Genomic DNA, 22720 nt, shown 5'->3' on the forward strand with positions numbered 1-22720 from the left:
CAAGAGCAACATGTTTCATCTATTGTAATAAAAAAAAAAAAAAAAAAAAACTTCATACTCTTCCAAATACAACACACAATTAACTGTTCCTCAAACTGCCAAATATTTCTTTATATTATTATTTCCATTAATTAAATCAGACGTGTCTTAAAAAACACGATCCGCTTTAAGCAACGTGAATAACCGTAACTGCTTCTTTGTGTTGTGTCTGGATGAAGCCTTACAGTTATTCTATTGTTGTCACACACCAATAATGTTAGTTGTAGAAATTAAATTATATTTAATCTCGTTTTTACATAAATAATTTTAGGTCATATTTAATGCGTATTCTGAAATTTAACGGCACGTAAACATTTAATTTTTATTTTTTTTTCGCTATATCAACATTTTAATTATACGAAACAAATCACCGACAGCGCAGTTATCAGTTTGTTTAACTTATACTTTATATTTATTCGACAACTAGTTACGCATATTAATAATAAGATATTATTATTATTAATTAAAGTAATTAGTGGATTGGAAAATTCAAGAATAGTTGTTGTACCAAATAGAAAAAGAAACGATTAGTTATAATAATATGATGTTTTAAATTAACCGACGATATTGAATACATAGGCAACAGCAAAAAAAAAAAGTGATGAAAAGAAAATAAAGATGTGAGCAACCTTCATTTAAGTTTAATTTTGTTAGTTGTTGATAAAGTGGGTCGAAGGTTGAGGTGTCAATGTTTGGTTCTGAGAATTGGTGATCTTCTATCTTCTTTACTCGTGTAGTTATATTTCAGTATTTAGGAGGTAGAGGCTGAAATCAAAGAAAAGGACAGTGTTTATGTTCTGTAAGCAACCTCTTTCTTTAAACACACCACCAACTTTCACTATAAACATTTTCACATCATAATCATAATTTTTTTTTTATTTTTATTATCATTTTACCTTTATATTATATATTAAATCAATGTAAAAGTATACATGTATTTTTTTAATAAAGTTTCTTACCTATGACAATTTTGCAAGAGAGCAAAACGAGTCACGGAAGTCTTCACATACTGAAATTTGTGGGGTTTTTCTTTTTCTTTTTTTTTTTTGTCTACTTTAGAAAACTGGTGGTTGAATCATGAAAAAGAAAAGTAATAAAATGCATAAAGCAAATGCAAAGAAAAAATGATATAAATATCTGAGATGAATATTCTTTTTACTTTGTCTCTGATTACTTTTGTTTGAAGAGTAGGTGTTGCGTGCAAAAGAAGGAAGCATTTTATCCATAACATTAGAATCAAAACCTTTCCAGCCACAATCTCATATCTAACATTTTCTCCATTTATTTAACCTCTTTCTTTTCGTCACAAGAATAAAGATAAAAACATAATTCTAATTTCACATTGTTTCGTTAAAAGAAGATAGTATTTATGTAAGTAATTCATCAAAACTTATTAGTATTTAGAACCTTTGGTTTTTCTTTTATATTTTACTAATACTTACTTTAAACTTTAATTTTCTTTGATTAATTTTAAATTTTATCATTTTTATGTACAATTTTCTTTTAGTATGTCTTGGCTAAATCATTTACATTAAGTATCGGTAACTAATTACCGTTTTATACTTTTCCCATTATAATTGATTTTTATCGATTAAAATAAAATACAATAAAATTGAATTATAAATAAAGGAATTGAATACTATATCCTATATTATTAATATCATCAAAATAAATTTTACCTTCAAACAAATAAGTGTAAACATGGTGTTTATTTATATAAAAGAAAAAAAAAAGTCCAGGGATTAAACTTTTTTATTGTTTTAATATCATGCCATTCTCTATTCGTTAATTAAATCGTATTTCTTTTAGCCTATGTTCTTATTAAAGGATTTGGGGGAGATGATTTGAGTGGATTTGAGTTGATTTGAGGGTAATTTTGTTGTTGTTTTTTTGAGTAGATTTGTGGGTAATTGAGAGTGGATTTGAGGGTAAAGTTTGTGAGAATTAGTNTAGGATTTGATTGATGTGATAGATTTAAAAAATTTGTTTAATTGGTAGAAATGAAAGATTACCAAAATGCCCCTANTTATTTTAGTAATATAATTTTTTTTAATGTTATATTTAAATTTATAATTGTTAATAAAGAAAGGAAATTAATTTATAATAAGTCAAATTAATTTTTAAAAAATTAAAAAAATATTTTTAAGCACCTCAAAAAGTCTNGCAGTGCACCTCGATCCGGATACGTCAAGTGCTGCANCATGGCGATCCGGATACGTCTCCCATGCCAAATCTTCAACAAGGTGGATCCGGATACGGCAAGGTTGTATCCGGATAAGCCTCCTTTGCAACTCCTTAAGCATGGTGTAACCGGATACCCTCGGCTTGTAACCGGATACGTCTCCCATGCCAAATCTTCGTTTCTTTCTCCTACATATCGACATGTGTACGTTATTTCATTTTTATGTTTGATTTATTTACGTTGGAATTGAAGTGAAATATAGGGGCACAATGGTCTTTGTTGTTAAAATCTGCTCAAATCTTCTCGTATTAGCGAGATGCCTTTGGATGATACATCCTGCAAATCAGCTGATAACAATCAGCGCAAATGACATCAAATCCGCGGAAGAGAAGACGTACCATCTCGCTAATCCATCTTCTCTAATCGTTGTCAACAGTGCTATCCATTGAAAAGAACATACGCTTAATGCTATTATCATAAAACTAAATATCTGTTGTATTTTATATGGTACTGATATATTTTATTATTTATCTTTAATTTGTTTTAACATAACTTAATGTTTTGAGAAAATAGAAGGATATTTGAAAAGACATGCGAAGTGATCCAACATGGAAAGGAAGCTGTCCTAATATGAATGACGCAAGTACACAGTTTTCTAAAATTATATTCATAAAAAGATGAATTTGTACAAAAATATTTGGAAATAAAGAAGAAGACAATTCATACAATAATAATAATAATAATAATAATAATAATAATAATAATAAATAATATATAGAAAAATATAATTATAAAAGATGCGATTAGGTGGAAAGAGTGTGTGGTTGAGAATGAATAGAGAAGAGAAAGAGTGTGATAAGAGGCACGTGAATGTTTTCCCCATTTTATTATATATCTTCTATTTATATGTAACAATAAATACACATCGTATCTTTTAGGACAGTAATACTTAAATAATATTTTTTTTATAATATTTAAACATTATTTACCTGTTATTATGTAATTAATCTAAAATTATTTCATAATCAATAATAATAATCATAAATATCATTATAGACCAATCACAGAATGACACGTAGATAATGTTGTCAAAAAAATATTATCTAAATATCATTATTTTATCTTTTATTTCAACTAAATTCTAAGACTCTCCATAAATTAAGTCCATACAAACCTGTGGTAAAAAGGTGGAACACAAGGATCAATTGCGAGATAAAAGAATCACACGAATTCTTAAAATTAGTATTACTAAGACTAAAATGTCGGATGAAGAAAATACATGTTTATGTCAAAACTGGCCATTAGATAAACTTACCACTAACATAAATTATATAAATTCTAGGATTGGACATATAATTTTTTTATTAAAATTTGTTTTTATTTAAAATTTTGATATATTTTAATTTCTAGGTTTAAAAAATTAAATGATGACAATATTTTTACTTTTATTATATTAATTCTTTTATAGGTTAAATATATTCTTCAATTAACATTAAAACAAAAATAAATTAAACAATATAAACTATTCAAATTTAATATAAAACATGATTGAAATGTCATAAAAATTTATTATGATTAAATTAAAATGATTATAGATATTAATTTTTAAAATTTAGAGACAAAAATGTATTAAAATTTTGAATAATACCAAATTCTAATTTTGTATCAAATTTGATTGATAGAAAACAAATTTAATCCTAAATTTTACATTAATATAAAATCATTTAATTTTCTATCAATATACATTAAAATTAGCAAAATTTATTTTTTTAAGTAATATAAATAATGTAATCATATTATTACGTACTGTATGATTATACATGTGATGATGATAATATTTATATGGTATATACCATTTTGGGTGACCTATGTATATATCTTTATAATATGCGACCTTTTAGAGTGTAAGTGTCTTGGCTTATTAAGTAAAGGATACATAATAGCTTCATTAACATATTACATAATGTTTATGTATTAAATTTGAATAAATTGATGCATGAATCACCTTAGTTAAATGACTAATGTTAATTTCTAATAAGACATATTTAATATAAGTGAAAATAGTAATATTTTGTCATTGTAATTTATTTATTTATTACTTTTTAAACTGTAATTTGAGTGTTATTTTTAAACTAACAATCACAATTCTCACGCTATTTCATCCTATCTCTTTTTTCTCGGTTTTTTTTTTCAATCCTTGCACCCTGACATAAGAAAAAACAAGTTTGGCAGTTCATAAAATGATTACAAATTATTGCTAAAAGGGTATCCATAATATCATTCCTATCCAAATTCATTTAAAATATGAAAACAATGTTTACCGATTAAATTAATTTTTATTGACAAATAAACAATAATAATGAATCTTATTTTATAAATCGATTTAATGAAATTGAGTTTGATTTAAAATATATTTTTCGACGTGAAGTAAATGTGTTAGAATTCTCCTCGTTTTGTTTTTTATTTTCATTCGATGGAGTATTTTTAATTTTAAAATTGACGTATTTTATTCATTTATTTGTTTTCTGTCTACATATTTGTGTAAAAATAAGGGTATGTTATTTTGGAGAAAGTGTTGTGCAGCTAACATACTTCTTAAGTCATTTTGTCTATGAAGAAGTACTTCCTAATGGAACGTTTAAAGCTGACAATATATCTCACATTTTACGTTTCTCTGTATATTGTGTCACTGATAAAAGAAATGCCATTTCACTGCAATTAGTGGTAAAGCCACATAAAGCAACTGTCAAATGCTTACAACATTATAAACGGATAACTAATTTATTTAAAATTTTATTTAGTAAAATATTACTAGATCTTACCATATTAATGTGAATTCATGAGATGGAATTTTCTTTTATTCCCAACTTGCTTATTGAAAAAGAAAAAAAAATCATTTTAAAATTGTAAAATGTACTATAATATAAAATTATACAATTTAATCACAGTGGACGGAACGTCACAAAACTGCTTGTTACAGATAAATTTGATTTCAGATGTCCATTTTGCTTTTATCAATCATGTTATCTTTTTTTTATAATAATTAGTTTAAAAATAGTTATTCTCATCTATATATGGAGTATATAATTATTTAATAAAAACTGTAAATTTATTAGAAAAAGAAGACTGTAAATTTTGAGCTGAACATCACGTGAGAATAAATTGGATGAATTGTCCTATATGCATAAATGGTGCTACTTCCTAGAGTTGTACATTTCTATATGAATAATTATAAAGTATTATAACAGTAGAAAATAAATTTTGTAATATTTGTTGAGAAATGAGCGGATATAGACGTTCCTTTTGTATTATATTAATAATTTGTTTTTGTTATTTTCTATATGGTATTTAAATGTTAATAAATAAATTTTGTCTAATTTAATGTGATTTTTAGAATGAGATGGTTTAAAAGATAGTGGTGGAGTGATTAAGTTGTTCACCCTTTTTGGGGACTATTCATATAATAAACAGTTGGCTTTGATCTTTATGAAAACTCGGTAAGTTAATGATGTTCACCTTCTATAATTGGAATTTTATGATTTAATCATAATAGTAAAAGTACTTTTTTATTCTTTTTAGAAATGTTTATGAAGAAATATTTAGAGAGAAAAAAAAAAAGGTTTAGGAGAGAGAATGAGAACGTAGTCCCCAAGAAATTTAAAAAAAAAAAAAAAATGGTGGTGAATGAAGAAAGGTAACAAACAGCTGGAGATTGCATCAGCATCACAGCTGTAGTACTGTCGTGTTCTATCATTATTAATTTCCTGGTTAATAACACGATATGTTAAGGTGGTCCCCTTTTAAATCTCACCTCAATTAAACACGACAAATTATGTACCCAGCACACAACAAATCATTATAGTAAGGCATCTTCCATCCATCACTTTCCTATTACAATTTTTTAAGAATGAAAAAACATAATGGGAAAACAAGGTTTACTAAAATATTCTCCATTCTTTGGAATAGACGTCAAACAGAAGAAAATAATTCAGATAAAAAATCTCTCCTACTCTGGGGCAAAACAGTAAATGAAATAAATGACATTTATATCATCTTTTTTTTTATTATCCTATTTTCTCCTCATATCCAAACAAAACACAAGGCAGACAACTAACACTTCCTAAAACGAGCCATCAAATCTGATATGGGGGACTTGAACATAACCTGATGCTGACATTATAAAAAAAACTACACAATTTATCAAAAAACGAGCTATACTCAATACCAGCTTTATTGAAAGTGAAAACAACGGCTAGCCGTTTTAAGAAAAATCTTGTCAGGAGTTGTTTAAAAGTTGAATTACTAGACGATTTCAATAGTTGTCATTAAAAGGATGAACAAAATAAAAATGAATAATTTTGGTAGAAAAATTAATATCATGCAATTTCTATCTGGCAATATTACATCAAAATATCAATCCTGAATTGTCTCTCACTGGCCTTTAACTCCCTACTTTAGAGTGCTGCACAATCAATCAGCATAAAATGGTTGAGATGGTTAGTCCAGACAATATCAAGTGGCGGCGGGAAGGGATTGAGCGTTGTGGTCACAGTTAAAAAGGACCTAGCACTGTTATACACTATATACTTCCAATATTTACAACATAAGCAACTCAACCTAATATCTCATATAAGATTGCTGTTATGGAGATACAATTATCAGGGTGACACATTTTGAAGTGCATGCTTCTACACAAACTCCGTGAATTTCACATCACTATACATTTTTCTTTGGATTTTCCATCAGGCCTGGGAGATGTAGATGCAGACGAAGCCTGTCTTCCAGTGTTTCTTGCAACCTGCAATTACCGGTAAATTCTTGAAAAAAATTCAACAACTATCTATGCAGGCGTTACTAGTGCGGTCAAACACCAAATCTCTTCCTTAAAGAATCATGTATTTCAATGTAAAGAAATTTAGATTTGTTAATTATAGTAGTTATTACAGTAATAAAAAATCTTATAGTATATGACACAGGCTGAGTAGATGACAAAATAAAAGTAGTATATTAAAACTAAATTCTATAAAAAAAAAATATATATATATATATATATATATCTGGATTTGCTAATCGATAAAATAAAGATCCCCCTCCCAACAAATTGAAAAGATCCAGTGGCACTCAACGAGACAAGGCACTGGCAACAGTGTAATTGACATACATACTATATATAAACAGTGCAGACAACAATATCATTTGCCAAAAACACTTTAAATTAGTTGTAGTAAAGTCATATGTACCTGGGGTCCTGTGACCAGTCTAGAGTTACCAATATTAGATGTTTGTTGTAAATTATTCTGGCGTGATGGCTGCTGCTCAAATTCCTGCTGTTGCAAGGCTATTGCTAATTGCAGATCAGAACTGTTACAATTGCACACTAGTTAAGACTATAATTTTGAAAAGGAATAATTTACAAGTTTTAATGGCCAACAGCAAATTATGAAAATTACTTGATATCTAAGCCTGCCTGTGTTGCACTATCGATGCTGGCAAGATAGTCCTGAAACGAGATGTCCAAATATCTAAGAAAAATTGATTTGCAAATATTAATATATTCCCCTTTTAAACGAATATATATACATACAGCAGTGCTGGTCAGGGCATTGTTTTCATCCCATGTGCTATTTTCATGATTTTCTACCTTGAATTCCTTGAAATTACTGGTCATAAACAATGAATCACCGTTGACCTGAAACATACGTACATAAACTTTCTGCAATTCAATATTGTTCAACGACGGTAAGGAAAATAAGATGGAACGGGAAGGATATGCAAACAGTATAATAAAAAATGAAACTATACGGCACAACATTCTAATAAAGATTCGTCCACACAGAATTTACTACAAGTTTAAAAAAAAATACTGCCTGCACAACTTGTCCCTAAGTATTGAAGGAGTTCAAATCACAAAGCATATAAACTTTCAGTTTTCAGGATGTTTAGCTGAGAATATCTACATCTACCAGTGGCAACACAGAAGGAAATTTTTAAAATGATCCCAAAAAAAAAAGATCATATAACAATACTTTTTACCTCATTCAGTTTTTCCCAGACCAGATCTGGCTGATTAATGTAACCTTGATCAGTGGCTAGAAGATAGAGCTCACCCTCATACTGTCGATAAAGAGAAAATAACTTTAGTATGAAGACTCTGCAAGACACAGCCAACATTTTTTTCTCAATGACAAAAAAATGCTACTGACTGCACTTGATATCAGTAATCTAAATGTCCAAAGAAATAATATTCCAAGACTTTTACTGACCTTGAACATAGTGCTGAAATGATTGTTACGGAAGAAAACACAGAGCTCACGCTCTTTAAGCCCATCTTGTAAACAGAAAAGACTGCAAAAGAATTAATCATGTATAAAATGTAAAAAGAAAATTTATCTTAGACAATTAAGACGAAAATATGGAAGACAAAAATAAAACAAGATAATTAGACCAACAAGACGACATCACATACCCATAAAATGTCAACTGGCTGGCATTATTCCTCAAGAAACTTTTGATCAATTCACCTATGACAATTAAAGGACACGTCTCCCATGAGATATAAAAATATAGTTATCTACGAAAATAATACTCTAATGAGGAGCAATCCACTTATTTGATACATAGCACTTCTTACCTTGCTCTGGAGTTAGTTCATCCTTAGCTCTAAGATCAGGAGAAGCTAAGGTGCTTTTGTCAGCCTGTTCTGCAAGTACGACCTCACCTTCATAAACAGGTTCACGATTCTCAAAAGTTCTTGTGTCCAACACACATTCCTCTCCCTCGTATATGGGCTCACTCCCATGAACAGTTGAAGTCAAAGCTCCAGAAACATCAGTTTGCTGATGACTGATGCTACATGAGTCTGAGTCTGCATGGCCTGGGGACAAGTGCAATGATTTTATTGCATCAGGTCCCTGAGATTCACCTACAACTTCATGATCTATAGTTGTAGGAGTGGACTGGTCATGAATTTTTCCATCTCCTCCAGAAACGTCTGAGACAGAGTATTCTCTGGGAGAAGGAATAATTTCACTCTCATTCTGAACCAATGCATCAAGGCTGTTCTTCTCTATCACATCGTTTTGGTCAGAAGATTCTTTGGTTCCCAAATAGGTTGATTGATGAAGGTCGCTTACAGTATCAGTTTTTAAGGATGAATTAGCTGCCTCTCCCAGTGTAGAAGTAGAAGATATCTGTTTGTTGTGGTCTTTGTCAGAAGCAGTGAAGTCATCAGACACAGAAGGCTCTGAATCATGAAAGTGACTGTTACCAGCACCTGCGCTACTTCCAAGTTTATCTCCAGAATCCATATTTACAACCTGTTCATTACTCATATTTCCTTCCACACTGGCAGAAATTTCCCCTCCATTAACGTGAACTCTAACAGGATCACTTATTGAAGCTTTAGAATCAGCCTCGGACAGTTTCAAGATTCTCAACAACTCTGCCTCTTCTTCAAGATCACCTTTTCTTGGTATCTGATCAGAAATAGATTGAGAAGAATCTTCAAAAGACCTGGTTTTTGAAAGACTGGGAGAAGGAACTCCAAGAGTAGCAGTTGTTGCAGCCACAAAGTCAACACAATCTTCTTCTGCAACATTTTTATGATGGACGTCCATGTTTAGTGTTTCAAGAGAGACAAGCTCTCCCATAAGAGCATTATAGGACTTTGATCCAATTGCATTTGCAGTGTCATAATCCTGGCTCCAATGAACATTTTTATATCAAATGAAAACATCAAAAAATAATAAATAAACCCCACATTGTTTGAGAAAAACATGAAGACAACATTTGTTAAACATCAAGACGAGTTGGCCATTTAAAATTTACAGTATACAATTGAACCACACATTTTTTTATCATAATCTAAGGCTAGATCAACTTTACGACGGGGCTCATGGAGCCAACTGATACAGCAGCTTCGACAATCAGTGAACTCAGACAATTTGCAGACTGAGACAAATAATATGCATAAAGAGGATGGTTCTGATTAAATCTAAAAACTCCCTAACAGACAGGTGATTGTTGGGGAATAGCCTTTTTTTCCTATTTTTTCCCCCCTGAAACCTCTCTCAGGAAGGTAACAAAAAAGTTGAATATAATAAACAATAATTTTTCTTCAATTAAATTAAATTCCAACTTGCTGATTGCAAAACAGCAACATCAATACTGTAGCAGCAGAAATACATAACGTATTAATAAAGAATAGGGAAAACCTGCCATTATTATAGCATTTCAAAACTGAGGGTTTGCATCCCCAAAAAAATGAAAGGAATAAAAAAGGGGGAATTGTTACAAGGCCACTGGAATGTAATGAACACAACAATAAAATGTCCTTAATCTAACGTTGAAGAGTTAAAATACATATCTCATTTTACTTGCAGCAAGATTATTACAGGCACAGTGGAACTAGGCTAAATGGCAACAACTAGCAAGAAAATGTTCTTCCAGAAGCTCCCAAATTCATTTGGCATCCCGAAGGATTGCAGTTCTATCATAACTACCTTAAAATTATTTTTGATAACCAAATAATATCACTTAATAAATAGTCATAACAAAATAATAGTTGAACATCCCCCCACCCCAGCCAAACACACAAAATGTCTTTGCTTGCAACCAAATTCAAAACAATAATGACAAAATGGAACTAATTAATTTGGATTGAGGGTGAAAAAATACCTGAGGATCAACAATCCAGCCGTGATACAAAGGGATGTCCAACAGATCAAATATGGCACACTCTCGAGTGAATTCAAAATCAGCAATTCTGCAATTAATTTGTAATTCTTATCAGAACTTCAGAATTGTTAACGGGTGAACATAACTGCAAAAAGAAATGAGCAAAACTGAGAAACTAACCTTCTAAATTTTATATTTACATCAATGCCAGTAGCAAGCCTAGGAAGCAAATCAATTGCATCAGCAATGTTCTGTTGTTGATTTTCGACATAGCCTGCATCTTTGTTCTACAAGATAAGAATAAAAGTTGTCAAATAAACTTATATCAAAGGAGTAAATGTAACCACTGATAACAAATGCACCTCTTACATTCACATTACTATTTGAATCAATTAATCGTTCAGCGACCAATGAAAGTAATTTCTCCTGTGAGACTTCAGAAATATCTGGACTCAAATTTAAGTTGTTTCTTAGCAGAAGAACATTACCTGCAGCGTTGCAACATATAAGAAATTAAGTAGTAGTTGTGATGCTATAAAGCCAAACAAATGTTGCAAGTAACCCTTCTAAAGAGAAAAAGTTAAGCATGTCATGTAAGGAAACAACAAGTTAATCACATTTTTCAAATTATCGTCTAAGAGTAGAGACCATCAGATAGTGCAGAATCCTATGTCTGTCCAAATAGTACAAAAAAAGGGAAAATATAAAAATGGTAAAGGGTAAATCGTAGGAAAGAACACAAGAGAGTGAGATGAAAGGCCTGGACTACAAAACAGAAAATGATGGAACAAAACAAAGCAAGATAGGAAAGGTCACTTTGGCTGGAGACTGTAACAGGTTTGCCAGAAAAGAGCCTCAGGTCAGGGATGACCACAAACTATGGAGTAAACATAACAAACGGGGTGAGCTTCGCTCTCCCTGACAGATGAAAATATTAAACATATCTCAATGCCTATTGGGTTATTTTAGGTTGGGGAAACCCACTTCAAAAATGTAAACAACAAATATTGCAAATAAATTTAAGCTATCACAAAATTTTGAGAATTTTTCTTTCCATCAAAAAAGAATATCAAGAAATAGCATTGGAAGAGGTTTAAGAACGCAGCACAGCACCTAACATGGACTAAAAAGCAATCAAAGAAATCAAGAAAAAAGATATCCGTTGAAGCCCATGTGAGATTATATTCCCGTTTATGTTGAAGGCCTGCACTTTCAATATTTCATTTTAAATTAGTAAATATACATAGATATATATAGATTCAAAATCATATAAATGTGTTTTCCTTAGAAAGATCATACACGAATGGCAGAACACCTAAGTCTAGGATTGGGAAACACTACCGGTGTCTACTGTGTCTACTAAGAAAGAAGTAAGACCCTTGTTGAGTTTCCGTGTGTTGTATTTGTTTGTGATATGGTATCAGGTATAATACAAAGATAATCTCGGATATTGTAAAAATTGGCATCTATCAAGAAACCACTTGCTCTGGTAAATCTCCGAGAGGAAAGAAAAATACAAGCCAGATAACAGAATGACGAGGACCTAATAACGAACATGAAGGGAGACGGTGGTGCCGTGTGGAGTGAAGAGGAACATGAAGAAATAACCAAATACAATCAAGATTAACATAAATAAGATAAAGACAATAAATAGAGGAAGGAATTGACAGTAAGAGGAAATGATGAAGAAATGAGAAACATAAAAGAGGGAATTCCATATGCGAAACGCAATTGAATTTGGTTGAGGAAAGGCAATAGAGAAATGAAGAAACCCTAGGATGAGAAATGCACTGACAGATAGCGAGAAGCGGGCATGGTCCATTGTCGTTTTGGAGAACGATCGGAGTGGTGCGTCCGAGAAAGTGAATCGTTTTGGTTTTGTGAATGCAGTCTTTGACTGAGAGCGGCGGAGGATGGTCCTCTTGACGATCTTCGTCTCTGAGTTGTTGTTGGTCCGTAGGCGAAGACGACGATGCCATTTCGATGGTTCCGGATTTGCTTCGAATCCACACAACGCCACAATTACTTTATGAAAAACAAATATGTCAATGGAGTAGCACTACTAAAGCTTCTTTCATTGATTGCTCCACCTTATTGTCAAACCCCCCACATTACTTCGCATTTTATTTCTTTCCTTTCCCCAATCTTTTTCTTTCTTCTTTTCCCCTAACTAACTTTCTCTCAAAATTAATATTTATAATTTACTAATTTTTTTAATATTTTTTTCTTATTTTCATTTTTACCTATTATTACTTAATACTATTTTTTTGAGAATTTTTATTATTATACTATTGTTAAAATTTTGATTCGAAATTTTCAAACAATTTAAAAATTTTAAAATATATTTTTTAGTATATATATATATATATATATATATATATATATATATATATATACATATGTGTGTGTGTGTTGAGCTTGGTCATGGGCTTGTTTACTATACAGGTTATTTCTTCCTGTAACTCCCCTTTTTATACATGCACTACCAAGTTTTGAAGTCTTACATTTGCCCTTATTAAAAAACGTTATTAAAATAAAATAAAATTAACTTTCGTAGTAGTTTCTCCTGTAGGGTTCTAGTAAGGGTGCAGTGGTCATGGTTGAATTTTTAAAGAAGTTTCAAGATTAGGTAATTTGGTATTAATTAATTCCGAATTCAAGAATGTTAATTAGATATGGAAGATTATATCCAAAATAAATTCCGAACATAATAATAGATAGTAGGAAGAAAACAATGGGGTGTAGGAAGTAATTGCCAACCCAAAAATAAGCATCGGTAGGCTCTCTTTTCCACTTTCATTAGTTGGACATTTCTCGATGCTAAATTTCCTTCTGATGTTAAACAACTGCTCCAATGTATATGTTTTCTAATTTAAATTTCTACTTCAAAATAATTGAAATACATATATATAATTATACTGTTTAAAATCGTTATATATATTTTGAGTTTTAAATTTAAAAATTAATAAATATAGTTTTTTTAATTTAAATACGTTAACTTTTTTTAATTTAATTACGTTAATTTGTTTTACGTCACAAATACATTTCATACTAATAACAATTAAAAAAATTTTAGTTTTAACATATGATTTATATCTGTTTATTTTTAAAATTTGAAAACTAAAATATATTAAAATTTAGGATAAAAATAAATTATAATTTTAAAATTAAATGACAACAAATATATTTAATTTTATTTTAAAAATATAAAAAATTATAACAAAATAATAATATTTTCTAATAAGTTTTTATAGTTTGATTTTATCATGACAATCTAAATGAATTTTAAATCTCTGTTTACCATTACATTGTTTGAATTTTTTAAATTAAATATTAATGTAAAAGTCAAATTAACTATACAATAAAAATAATATCATTTGATAATGATAGTTATTTTTTTAAAATTTGTATTGTTTATATTTATAATATTATATTGAAATTGTATAAATACATAAAATTTAGTTATAACATTTATTTTCTCATATAAAATACGTAATGATTCACATTTAATCTTATTTTGTATTTGAATATGCCTCGTTTTAATGAAAAAATTTCGAATTATTTAGGTATGAATATGAATGATATTAAATTTTTTAAATTAGGTATGAAGTGAGATGTGTAAGTATGTATTCCTACTGGACCGGGAAGGAACGTACGACCATCATCCAAACACTTCTTGACTATGAGCGGTAAACAGTCTCGCTGAAGACCAATAACCCTCGCTCTGACGGATGGAAGAAAGCTTAGGCCGATCAGCAACCGTCTGGAACGGACAGAGCTACACGCGAGTTAATAGAAGAGGACGTTAAGAGTAGATTAAAGAGTAAAACGCGATTAAGAAGGATGGGCCAAAGATTGGACCGTAATTAGGAAATAGCTAATCACAAGTCTTAACGAAAACTATAAATACAGGTCAAAGGTGAAAGGTAGGGGGTGACATTGAATGCTCATTTATTTCATATACACTTTCTCTTTCTATCTTTACTTATTATTGACTGACTTGAGCGTCGGAGTATTGTTAGCCGGTACCTGACTAAGAACAATTAGACAGCCGCAGATAGAAGACCATTGAGAGCTGAGAGTGACCGGACAGCAAGAACAAATTGTGAAAGAGTTCGTCGACAGGAGAAGCAGAACACCTACCTATCTTTCCCACTTTCATGTGTTCCAATATCTATTTTGTTTTTCTGACTAAAATATCTATAATTTATTAAGTGACTTAAAATATTCATAATTTATTAACATGAAAGTATATTATATCTTATAACTAAAATTTTCAATTTCACTTATCATTTGTATTTTTTTTTATCAAAGAAGTTTTATAAAACTTTTAGATCCTATTTTCACGTAATTTACAGAATTTAATAAGGAATTGATATTTGATGATCAAGTATGCAATATTTTCTTTAAATAAGAAGTAAAACCTAGACAGTTTAATAAAAGTAGGACAGAAACAAACATCATAACCAAAATATTGTAAATTGCTTTTAAATTTTACATCCATAAACAAACATCAAACCTCTGAACATGGCAAAAAATTATTTAAATAATAGTCCTATCTTTTTTAAAAATAATAATTAATCTTAACTTTTGAAAAAACTGTTCAAATTAATCTTTTGTTAACGACATCAAAAGTTAAATGTTGTAGATGTTCTTCTGAACTAAACCTAATGACGTATCAAATGTTATATGATTGCATCACAATAATGGAAAAATTTCTTTTAATAATACTTTTTTAATAACTTTTTGACAACGCATACGTGACAGTTTGTCATTGATCCGTTTTAAATATTTTTTAAACATAAATTCAAATAGACCAATAGAGTAATGACACATGTCCCGTTATCAAAAAATGTTGTCAAAATATCATCATCCAACAATAATAGGTTTACTCACAAGTAAAATTAAAATTGGTTGAAAAGAAATTGACTACGTGACCTTTCATTTCAGCCATAGCCATCTGCATCTTCTTCATCAATAGTCTTTTTCCAGTCCTCACTCTTCTCATTGCCTACAAGTCCCCAAACCTCACTAGATGCTTCTCACCCTCTGCCAGACAAACAACAAAGGGATTCTCTTGAACCCCATTTTCCATCATTATGTTCTGGGCATTCTCCCCAACCATATTTTCCTCTGCATTTTGACCGCAGGGAGAAAGCTTGAGAGTAAGGTTTATATGCTCAGAAGTGTACGATTTCTCATAATAAAATCCCTCTTAAAGAAAAAAATAATTGTCACTTTTTGGTATGAATACTTAGCCCCAGTCACTCTAGACTGAATTGGAAACACAAAAAGATTGGTAGCCGAATCCTTCTTCCTTTTCTTCTTGTTGGAAATCTGTTTTCTCAAATCAGTGGAGGGCAGTGCCTATAATGCCCCGACAACTTACAGGGACTTCTGACTGGCCCCACACATCAACACCGGCAACTTACAGACCAGCGATCACTCCCCGCCCTCGTCAGTGCCCAGGTGTCACATGCCCACCAGCTTCTGTCTGGTTCGTTCTCGAACCACACCTTACTGGGAGAGGCTAGGCTCTTATACCATTTGTAACGCCCCGACAACTTATAGGGACTGCTAACTGCCCCCACACATCAACACGAGGCTTTCCAGTGTGCTTTGTCCTCACTCACACACTTTCCGAGAAAACTTCCCGGAAGGTCACCCATCCCATAATTACTCTAGGCTAAGCACGCTTAACCATGGAGTTCTTATGAGTTAGGATACCGAAAAGCAAATGCATTTGTTGATATGAGTAGCCAAATCAATTCCTTTAAGCTATCCTTCAACTGTATAGTCACATACCTATACAATCTCCAGATCCCTCTCATTCCGGTGTATGTTCGATTCGTCCATGTACCCCTTCCACTGGAAGCCTGCCAGGAGCTGCTCCTTGTCCGTGCCCCCTGCACCATGCCTCTTGCACCGGCGATCACTCCTCGCCCTCGTTAGTGCCCGGGTGTCACAGTGTCGATCACCGTTGACAAGATTCCGGTGGCGACAACAGTCGCGGTATCGCAGACTTCTTTCTCTGACGAGCTTTCGTTGCCGGTGGTGCAACCACTCTCGACGCCAAACCTGAAAACACTGAACTTTGAGTTCCGATTATCCATCTTCAGTACCCCTAACTCTTCTTTTTTAACCTTTGTAAAAAAAAATTGTCACATAATCTATATTTTTTTTACAATTTTAATCTCATTATTTGTGACACAATCATTTAACATTGACACCTTATCAGGTTTAATCTAGATAACAGATACAACAAGAACCAAAATAGATATTAACCTCGATATTTTTTATCACAATTTTCTCGATTATTTCAACAGTTAATAAAATGCACTTGACTTTAAATTTATCTTTTATATTAATATTAAAGTTTTGGAAGGAAGATTAATTAGGTAAATACCATAATGACACATGAGTTAAACGTATATAAGGGTTAATATTACTTCTAATATGAAATTTTAGTATCTTATTTCTTATAATCAAAATTTTTAGTTTTTATTATTATAAGACTTAGACTTAAATTTAGATATTCAACCATTTATTAATAGTATCGATATTTAAGTAAATAATAATTATATTTACTAAAAAAGTTTAAATAGTAATTTAGTCAAGGTTATCTTTAAACAAATTCAGTATAATATCTTCCATTAAATTTTTCTTAACACGAGTTCAAATGTGTAATGTATCAATTTCTGAATCATCTTTCACAGTTTTTTTAGATTTTTTTTTTCTCTTTTTACCTTTTACCACTTTCCTTCTCCCATTTCTACCCCTCCTATCATATCTCAACCTTCCAAACATAAGGTTGGTCTACTAAATTGGAAAAGTCTCAAATTGGTTGATTTAATTTTTAGTTTTTTTCTCTTTTTTCCCCTATTTCTCACAATAGTCGCTTTACTTGACATTACGAACGGAGGTGGTGAGAGATAGATGAAAATGGACTAAAAAATGACTCAAATTTAAAATCATAATTTCAAAATAGAAATGACTCAAATTTAACATCTGATACGTTTTAAATAATGTTAAGATCAATTTAATTCATGAATTGTTTATCTAAAAAATAAAATTTGTAAAAAAAAATATTAAAAACCAAAATTAATATTAAGAATTAAAATACTAATTATACACTATGACTCTCTAGTTAGTCATAATCGAAGAGTCTACATATCTTGATCTATTACAGAACGTTCCGTTGTTAGATGGTTGAATTATAAATAAGATTAATAAAATAAATAATTATATTAATTCTAATCCTGATTATTACCTAAGTAGTTAGACTAACATGAATCAAAATCATTCAAAAATCTATAAATACATGTTTAAATATCCAAATAATTGATTACTTTTATTACACATTTATTATAAACAACTGATTAACTCAAGCTTGAAATTTGAATATTATTCATATAAAGAGACCTAATCTCCATCGATCATGTTGAACCACAAATAAAATAAAAGAAAAAAAAACTTACAAATTATCTCGTATTTATAATGTAAAATACCACTTGTTAATTGAAAGATAGAACTAAAATATTTAATAGTTTTAAGTATTTTATGAATTTGAGTATTTATTAGTTTTTGTTATTATATTTGAATATTTAAAATTTTTATAATTTTAGTTGAATACCATCATTTATTTATTTTTTCATTAATTACCTGTTATAATATTCTATTACTTTGTTTATTTAAAAGATATTAAATTTTATGACTAATATAAAATAATATTGTAGATATTGTAAAACGATCAACTAATATTTTTTATTTTAATTAAAAACATGTTCAAGAAAATAATATTAGATTCCTTATTATATCATCACGCAATTATCACTGTCACCGTAGGTGATGTCAGTGTATTAAATTATAATATTATTTTATATTATGCTCTAAATTCATCTAAATGTGCGAAGACAAATAAAAAAAAGAGAGAAATAATAGAATAAAATAAAAGTCTTTTTACTCAATTAAAATATTTACAAGTGAATAAAAAAAAGAGAGAATATTTATTACTTTTATTTATTTAGAGAATATTTATTATTTTTATTTATTTCATGTTATTTTATTGCTATGGTATTTCTAAACTCTTGTTAACATTTTATACATTTTTCATAGCTATAATTACGATACTGTGTATTATTTTTAAATAATTAATATTTTAAATCAATAAAAAGTATATTTTGAAGTAAATATATTATAATATATATTAACCTATGTATGTATACATGTGAATGAACGATAATATATATATATATTACTCTAATGAATAATTTAATAAAATTAATTTTATTTAATTAAAAATTATGAAAAGTATAGTTATTACAAACCTACTTAAATTTAAATTAATTTGTACAAATAATTTTGTTCAATATTTAAACGAGAAGAAAAAAAAATGAAATTGGGCAGAAAGAAAATGATATTATAAAATATCATAAGATAAAATGATATTAGAAAATGAGTTGGCGAGTTTCATTATCTCCACCAGCTACTACAAATAACTTCTACTTATTTTTCTAAAATGAAAGAAAATTTTATATAACCATAAGATAAAAAGAAATTTTATATATGCATAAAATAAAAAAGAAATTTTTTATTTGCATATTCTATGTAATATAAATAATGAGTTTGTAATAGAGTGTTGACACTTAAGATAATATGATAATCTTTATGAGATAAGGATCAAAACTTCAAATACTCACTCATGAATTGCAATATTTTAATGAATCTGATCATTGTCACTTTCACTACATCTTCCCATATTTCTCCATATTAATCAATTTGTCACTAAATTAACCTATCTTTAAAAAATAAAATAAAGTTCTAATCCTACTAAAAAACAATATTATTTTAAAACATATATAACATATAAGTCGAATTATTAAATTAATAAAAAAACTTGTAATTTATGAAAAAACAATACAATTTATTTCCTGAATCTTCAAGATATGGTGCGACAACCTTTTACTGAAGTGGTGCGCAGAACAGCAATTTTTCCACGACGACGAATTATGATTACCAACGCATTCGGATGAAGATGTTAAAAGAAGACAGTAGTAGCTGCTATTTTTGAAAGTCCTAAAAAGAAATATCAGTAATAATATGTAACACGTAACAATAGCCAATACATATAACGTGTGAGAAAAAGAATCCTAATAAAGTATTATTATTATTACTATTATTATTAATAAAAGAAAGAAAGAAAAAAAATAATCTAAAGTCGGTATTTTAAATATAGTCGAAAATTAGGTGTACCCCAATTAGAAAAAACATGAAAGTGGGTAGTGGAAACCTTCGAAACGTGTCCAAAAGAGGAGGAGCCACCACTACAAGCCAAATTACCGAGAAAAAAAAAACACATGTAAAAGTTGCAAGGCTACGACTTAAAGTAACCGCAATGTTATGAGCAAAAGTCACAGGCATCAGTAGTTTACTACACGCATCTCTCAAACGCTTCCACCTATAGCAATAATCGCGTTTTCATTGTTGAAGCTCACAAGCAAAGGAGAAAGTAGATTCTCAAGCAAAGGAACATAGAATTTAAAGGCTTAAAAATTAAATATTTATCCTTTCTGCCTCACTCACTCATCACCCTACTGTTTCTTCTTTGAATTTGAATCCTCCGAGATCACTGGAACAACAGGGACATGGGTACTCTCACTACTCTTCATCTTCTCCCTTCTAAGCTTAACAACCCTTCGCTTCCTCCACGCCATAATATTTTTGTCTCGCCCTACGGAACACCGCACCGCAAGAAGAACAAAGCAATGGTTCCTGTACGACTTTTTAATTTTTTAGGGTTTTTTATTTTTGGTTTTTGTTTTCATACTGTTGTTGTTGGTTTTGTCTGATGGGGTTGTTTGGAATTGGAACAGATGGCTAGGTTGTTTGGGCCTGCCATATTTGAAGCCTCGAAGTTGAAGGTTTTGTTTTTGGGGGTGGATGAAAATAAACACCCGGGAAATCTTCCCAGGACTTATACGCTAACCCATAGCGATATAACCGCTAAGCTCACCCTGGCGATCTCTCAAACCATAAATAACTCTCAGGTATTCTTTTGATCTCACAGTTCTGTTGTGTCTTACTGTTCTTTTGAAATTGCTGTTACCTAAATATTAGTTGAGAAGAGGATGCAGAAGTTGTCGTGAAACAGAGGAATCGGGGTTTTCTTGCCGTGTAAGGGCAGGAAGGGTGGACAATCATGATAGATGGTGACACGTGAATTATACTGTTGAACGAAGTAAATATCGGATGGATGCTTAGTTCGATTCATCGAATTTATTCTCAGTTGTTTGAAAAAAAAAATGGTTATTTCGTATAAAGGGGGAATAGGAATGGGTTGTTCAACACTCCAAAGTCCAATTCATTGCTATGAAATAGATATTTGAAAGGTGTTTTTGAATTACAGTTTGAATGTAATCTGAAGTTTTAGTGTAGGAAACGAAGGGATGAAGTGTTAATGATGAATTTTGGAATGAATTGCAGTTGCAGGGATGGTACAACAGATTGCAAAGGGACGAAGTGGTGGCGCAGTGGAAGAAGGTGAAGGGAAGGATGTCCCTGCACGTTCACTGCCACATCAGTGGAGGTCATTTTCTGTTGGACATGTTAGCCAGGTTAAGATACTTCATCTTCTGCAAGGAGCTACCAGTGGTAAGGAAGTTTTGCAAGCATGAAATTGAAGGGTCAATGAACGAAAATTGAACGTAACATTATGCAATTGCGTGTGTTAATCAGGTGTTGAAGGCAGTGGTTCACGGCGATGGTGATCTTTTCAACAACTACCCCGAATTGCAAGAGGCCTTGGTTTGGGTATATTTTCACTCCAACATTCCAGAATTCAACAAGGTGGAATGCTGGGGCCCACTGAGGGATGCATACGGTGGGGCCCCGGAAGAGATGGCGGAGGAAGAAAGTATTGGAAGCAAGGAAGGGTTGGCGATTCCACAGCCATGCCAAGAAGAATGCGAGTGTTGCTTTCCTCCAATGACGTTGAACCCAATTCAGTGGTCTCAAGAAGTTCCCAATCACAATTACGAACCTTGTAATGGGATTGAGCCACAACAAAATCTATAAACAAACAAAAGCTTCATGTCACAGTTACAGGGTTAATGCCAAAATTAGCATGACGTTTCCCTGTATAATTGAAACATTCAAATATCGTTTCCATGTAAATAAGGACACTCGTGTTTGCAATTTTTTTATTTTACTTTCTTTTTCTTCTGCAGAAAATTAATTTGGTTCGTTTATCACGTGTCTATGTTGTGCTTGGTCTAAAACTTAAACCGGGTTTTTTAGGGAGTGAAAGTCCATGTATAAATTTATGGAAGTATCATTTCCTTTATATATGCTCACAGTAACTTCAGTTTTCGCTGTCACGTTGTTTTCTGAGTTTGCGTGATAAGTTTTGGATTTCCAATGAAGAGAAGTTATTGTGTTTATATTTATGAGTTTGAAGAACGATTGGAGATGATTTAAAAATAGGATAGAGATGTTTGAATGGAGATGGTATTCTTGTTTCCACCTTAAAAGAGAAGATTTAAGAATGGTTATTTTTGGTTTCGTTTATGAAAGGGGATCTTGTTATAAATAATTACTTTTCATTATACTGGAAGAAGGAAAGAGAGAATAAACAATAATCAAATATATCAGTGCCATTTCCACCCTATGATTAAGATGAAATAAAAAGATAGAGAAAAGTGATTATTTTTCAACTTTTTCATAAAATTTTATATTCTTCATATTTGATGTAATTATTCTTTATAAACCTTTAAAATTTAAATTTCTTGCTAACAGATAAAATATCAAGTTAGTGGTCAAAATTCT

At 30.5% G+C, this 22720-nt stretch overlaps 2 protein-coding genes across 4 annotated transcripts; one reads left to right on the top strand and one right to left on the bottom strand.

Annotated features, from left to right (window-relative positions):
• Window positions 1–6564: 6564 nt before the first annotated feature.
• On the bottom strand, window positions 6565–13051 carry LOC106777924. Of its 3 annotated transcripts, none has more exons than XM_022787472.1 (12): window positions 12693–13051; window positions 11267–11385; window positions 11078–11184; window positions 10898–10985; window positions 8853–9918; window positions 8688–8742; window positions 8485–8566; window positions 8255–8335; window positions 7863–7910; window positions 7672–7721; window positions 7462–7582; window positions 6565–7019 (listed from the first exon to the last, which is right to left on the bottom strand). In XM_022787472.1, the coding sequence occupies exons 1-12, from the start codon at window positions 12874–12876 to the stop codon at window positions 6930–6932; spliced, it is 2091 nt and encodes a 696-aa protein (XP_022643193.1). In that variant the 5' UTR covers window positions 12877–13051; the 3' UTR covers window positions 6565–6929. The 3 variants fall into 3 exon arrangements, with proteins under 3 accessions (XP_022643193.1, XP_014521236.1, XP_022643194.1); XM_014665750.2 differs by having other exon boundaries at window positions 7806–7910; XM_022787473.1 differs by lacking the exon at window positions 6565–7019 and having other exon boundaries at window positions 7672–7743.
• Window positions 13052–20283: 7232 nt separating this feature from the next.
• LOC106776916 (protein STAY-GREEN, chloroplastic) lies at window positions 20284–22268 on the top strand. The gene is made up of 4 exons (XM_014664388.2): window positions 20284–20670; window positions 20770–20943; window positions 21380–21547; window positions 21632–22268. The coding sequence occupies exons 1-4, from the start codon at window positions 20542–20544 to the stop codon at window positions 21968–21970; spliced, it is 810 nt and encodes a 269-aa protein (XP_014519874.1). The 5' UTR covers window positions 20284–20541; the 3' UTR covers window positions 21971–22268.
• The last annotated feature ends 452 nt before the right edge of the window (window positions 22269–22720 follow it).

This window comes from Vigna radiata, chromosome 11 (assembly GCF_000741045.1).
Source record: "Vigna radiata var. radiata cultivar VC1973A chromosome 11, Vradiata_ver6, whole genome shotgun sequence".
NCBI classification, from domain to species: domain Eukaryota; kingdom Viridiplantae; phylum Streptophyta; class Magnoliopsida; order Fabales; family Fabaceae; genus Vigna; species Vigna radiata.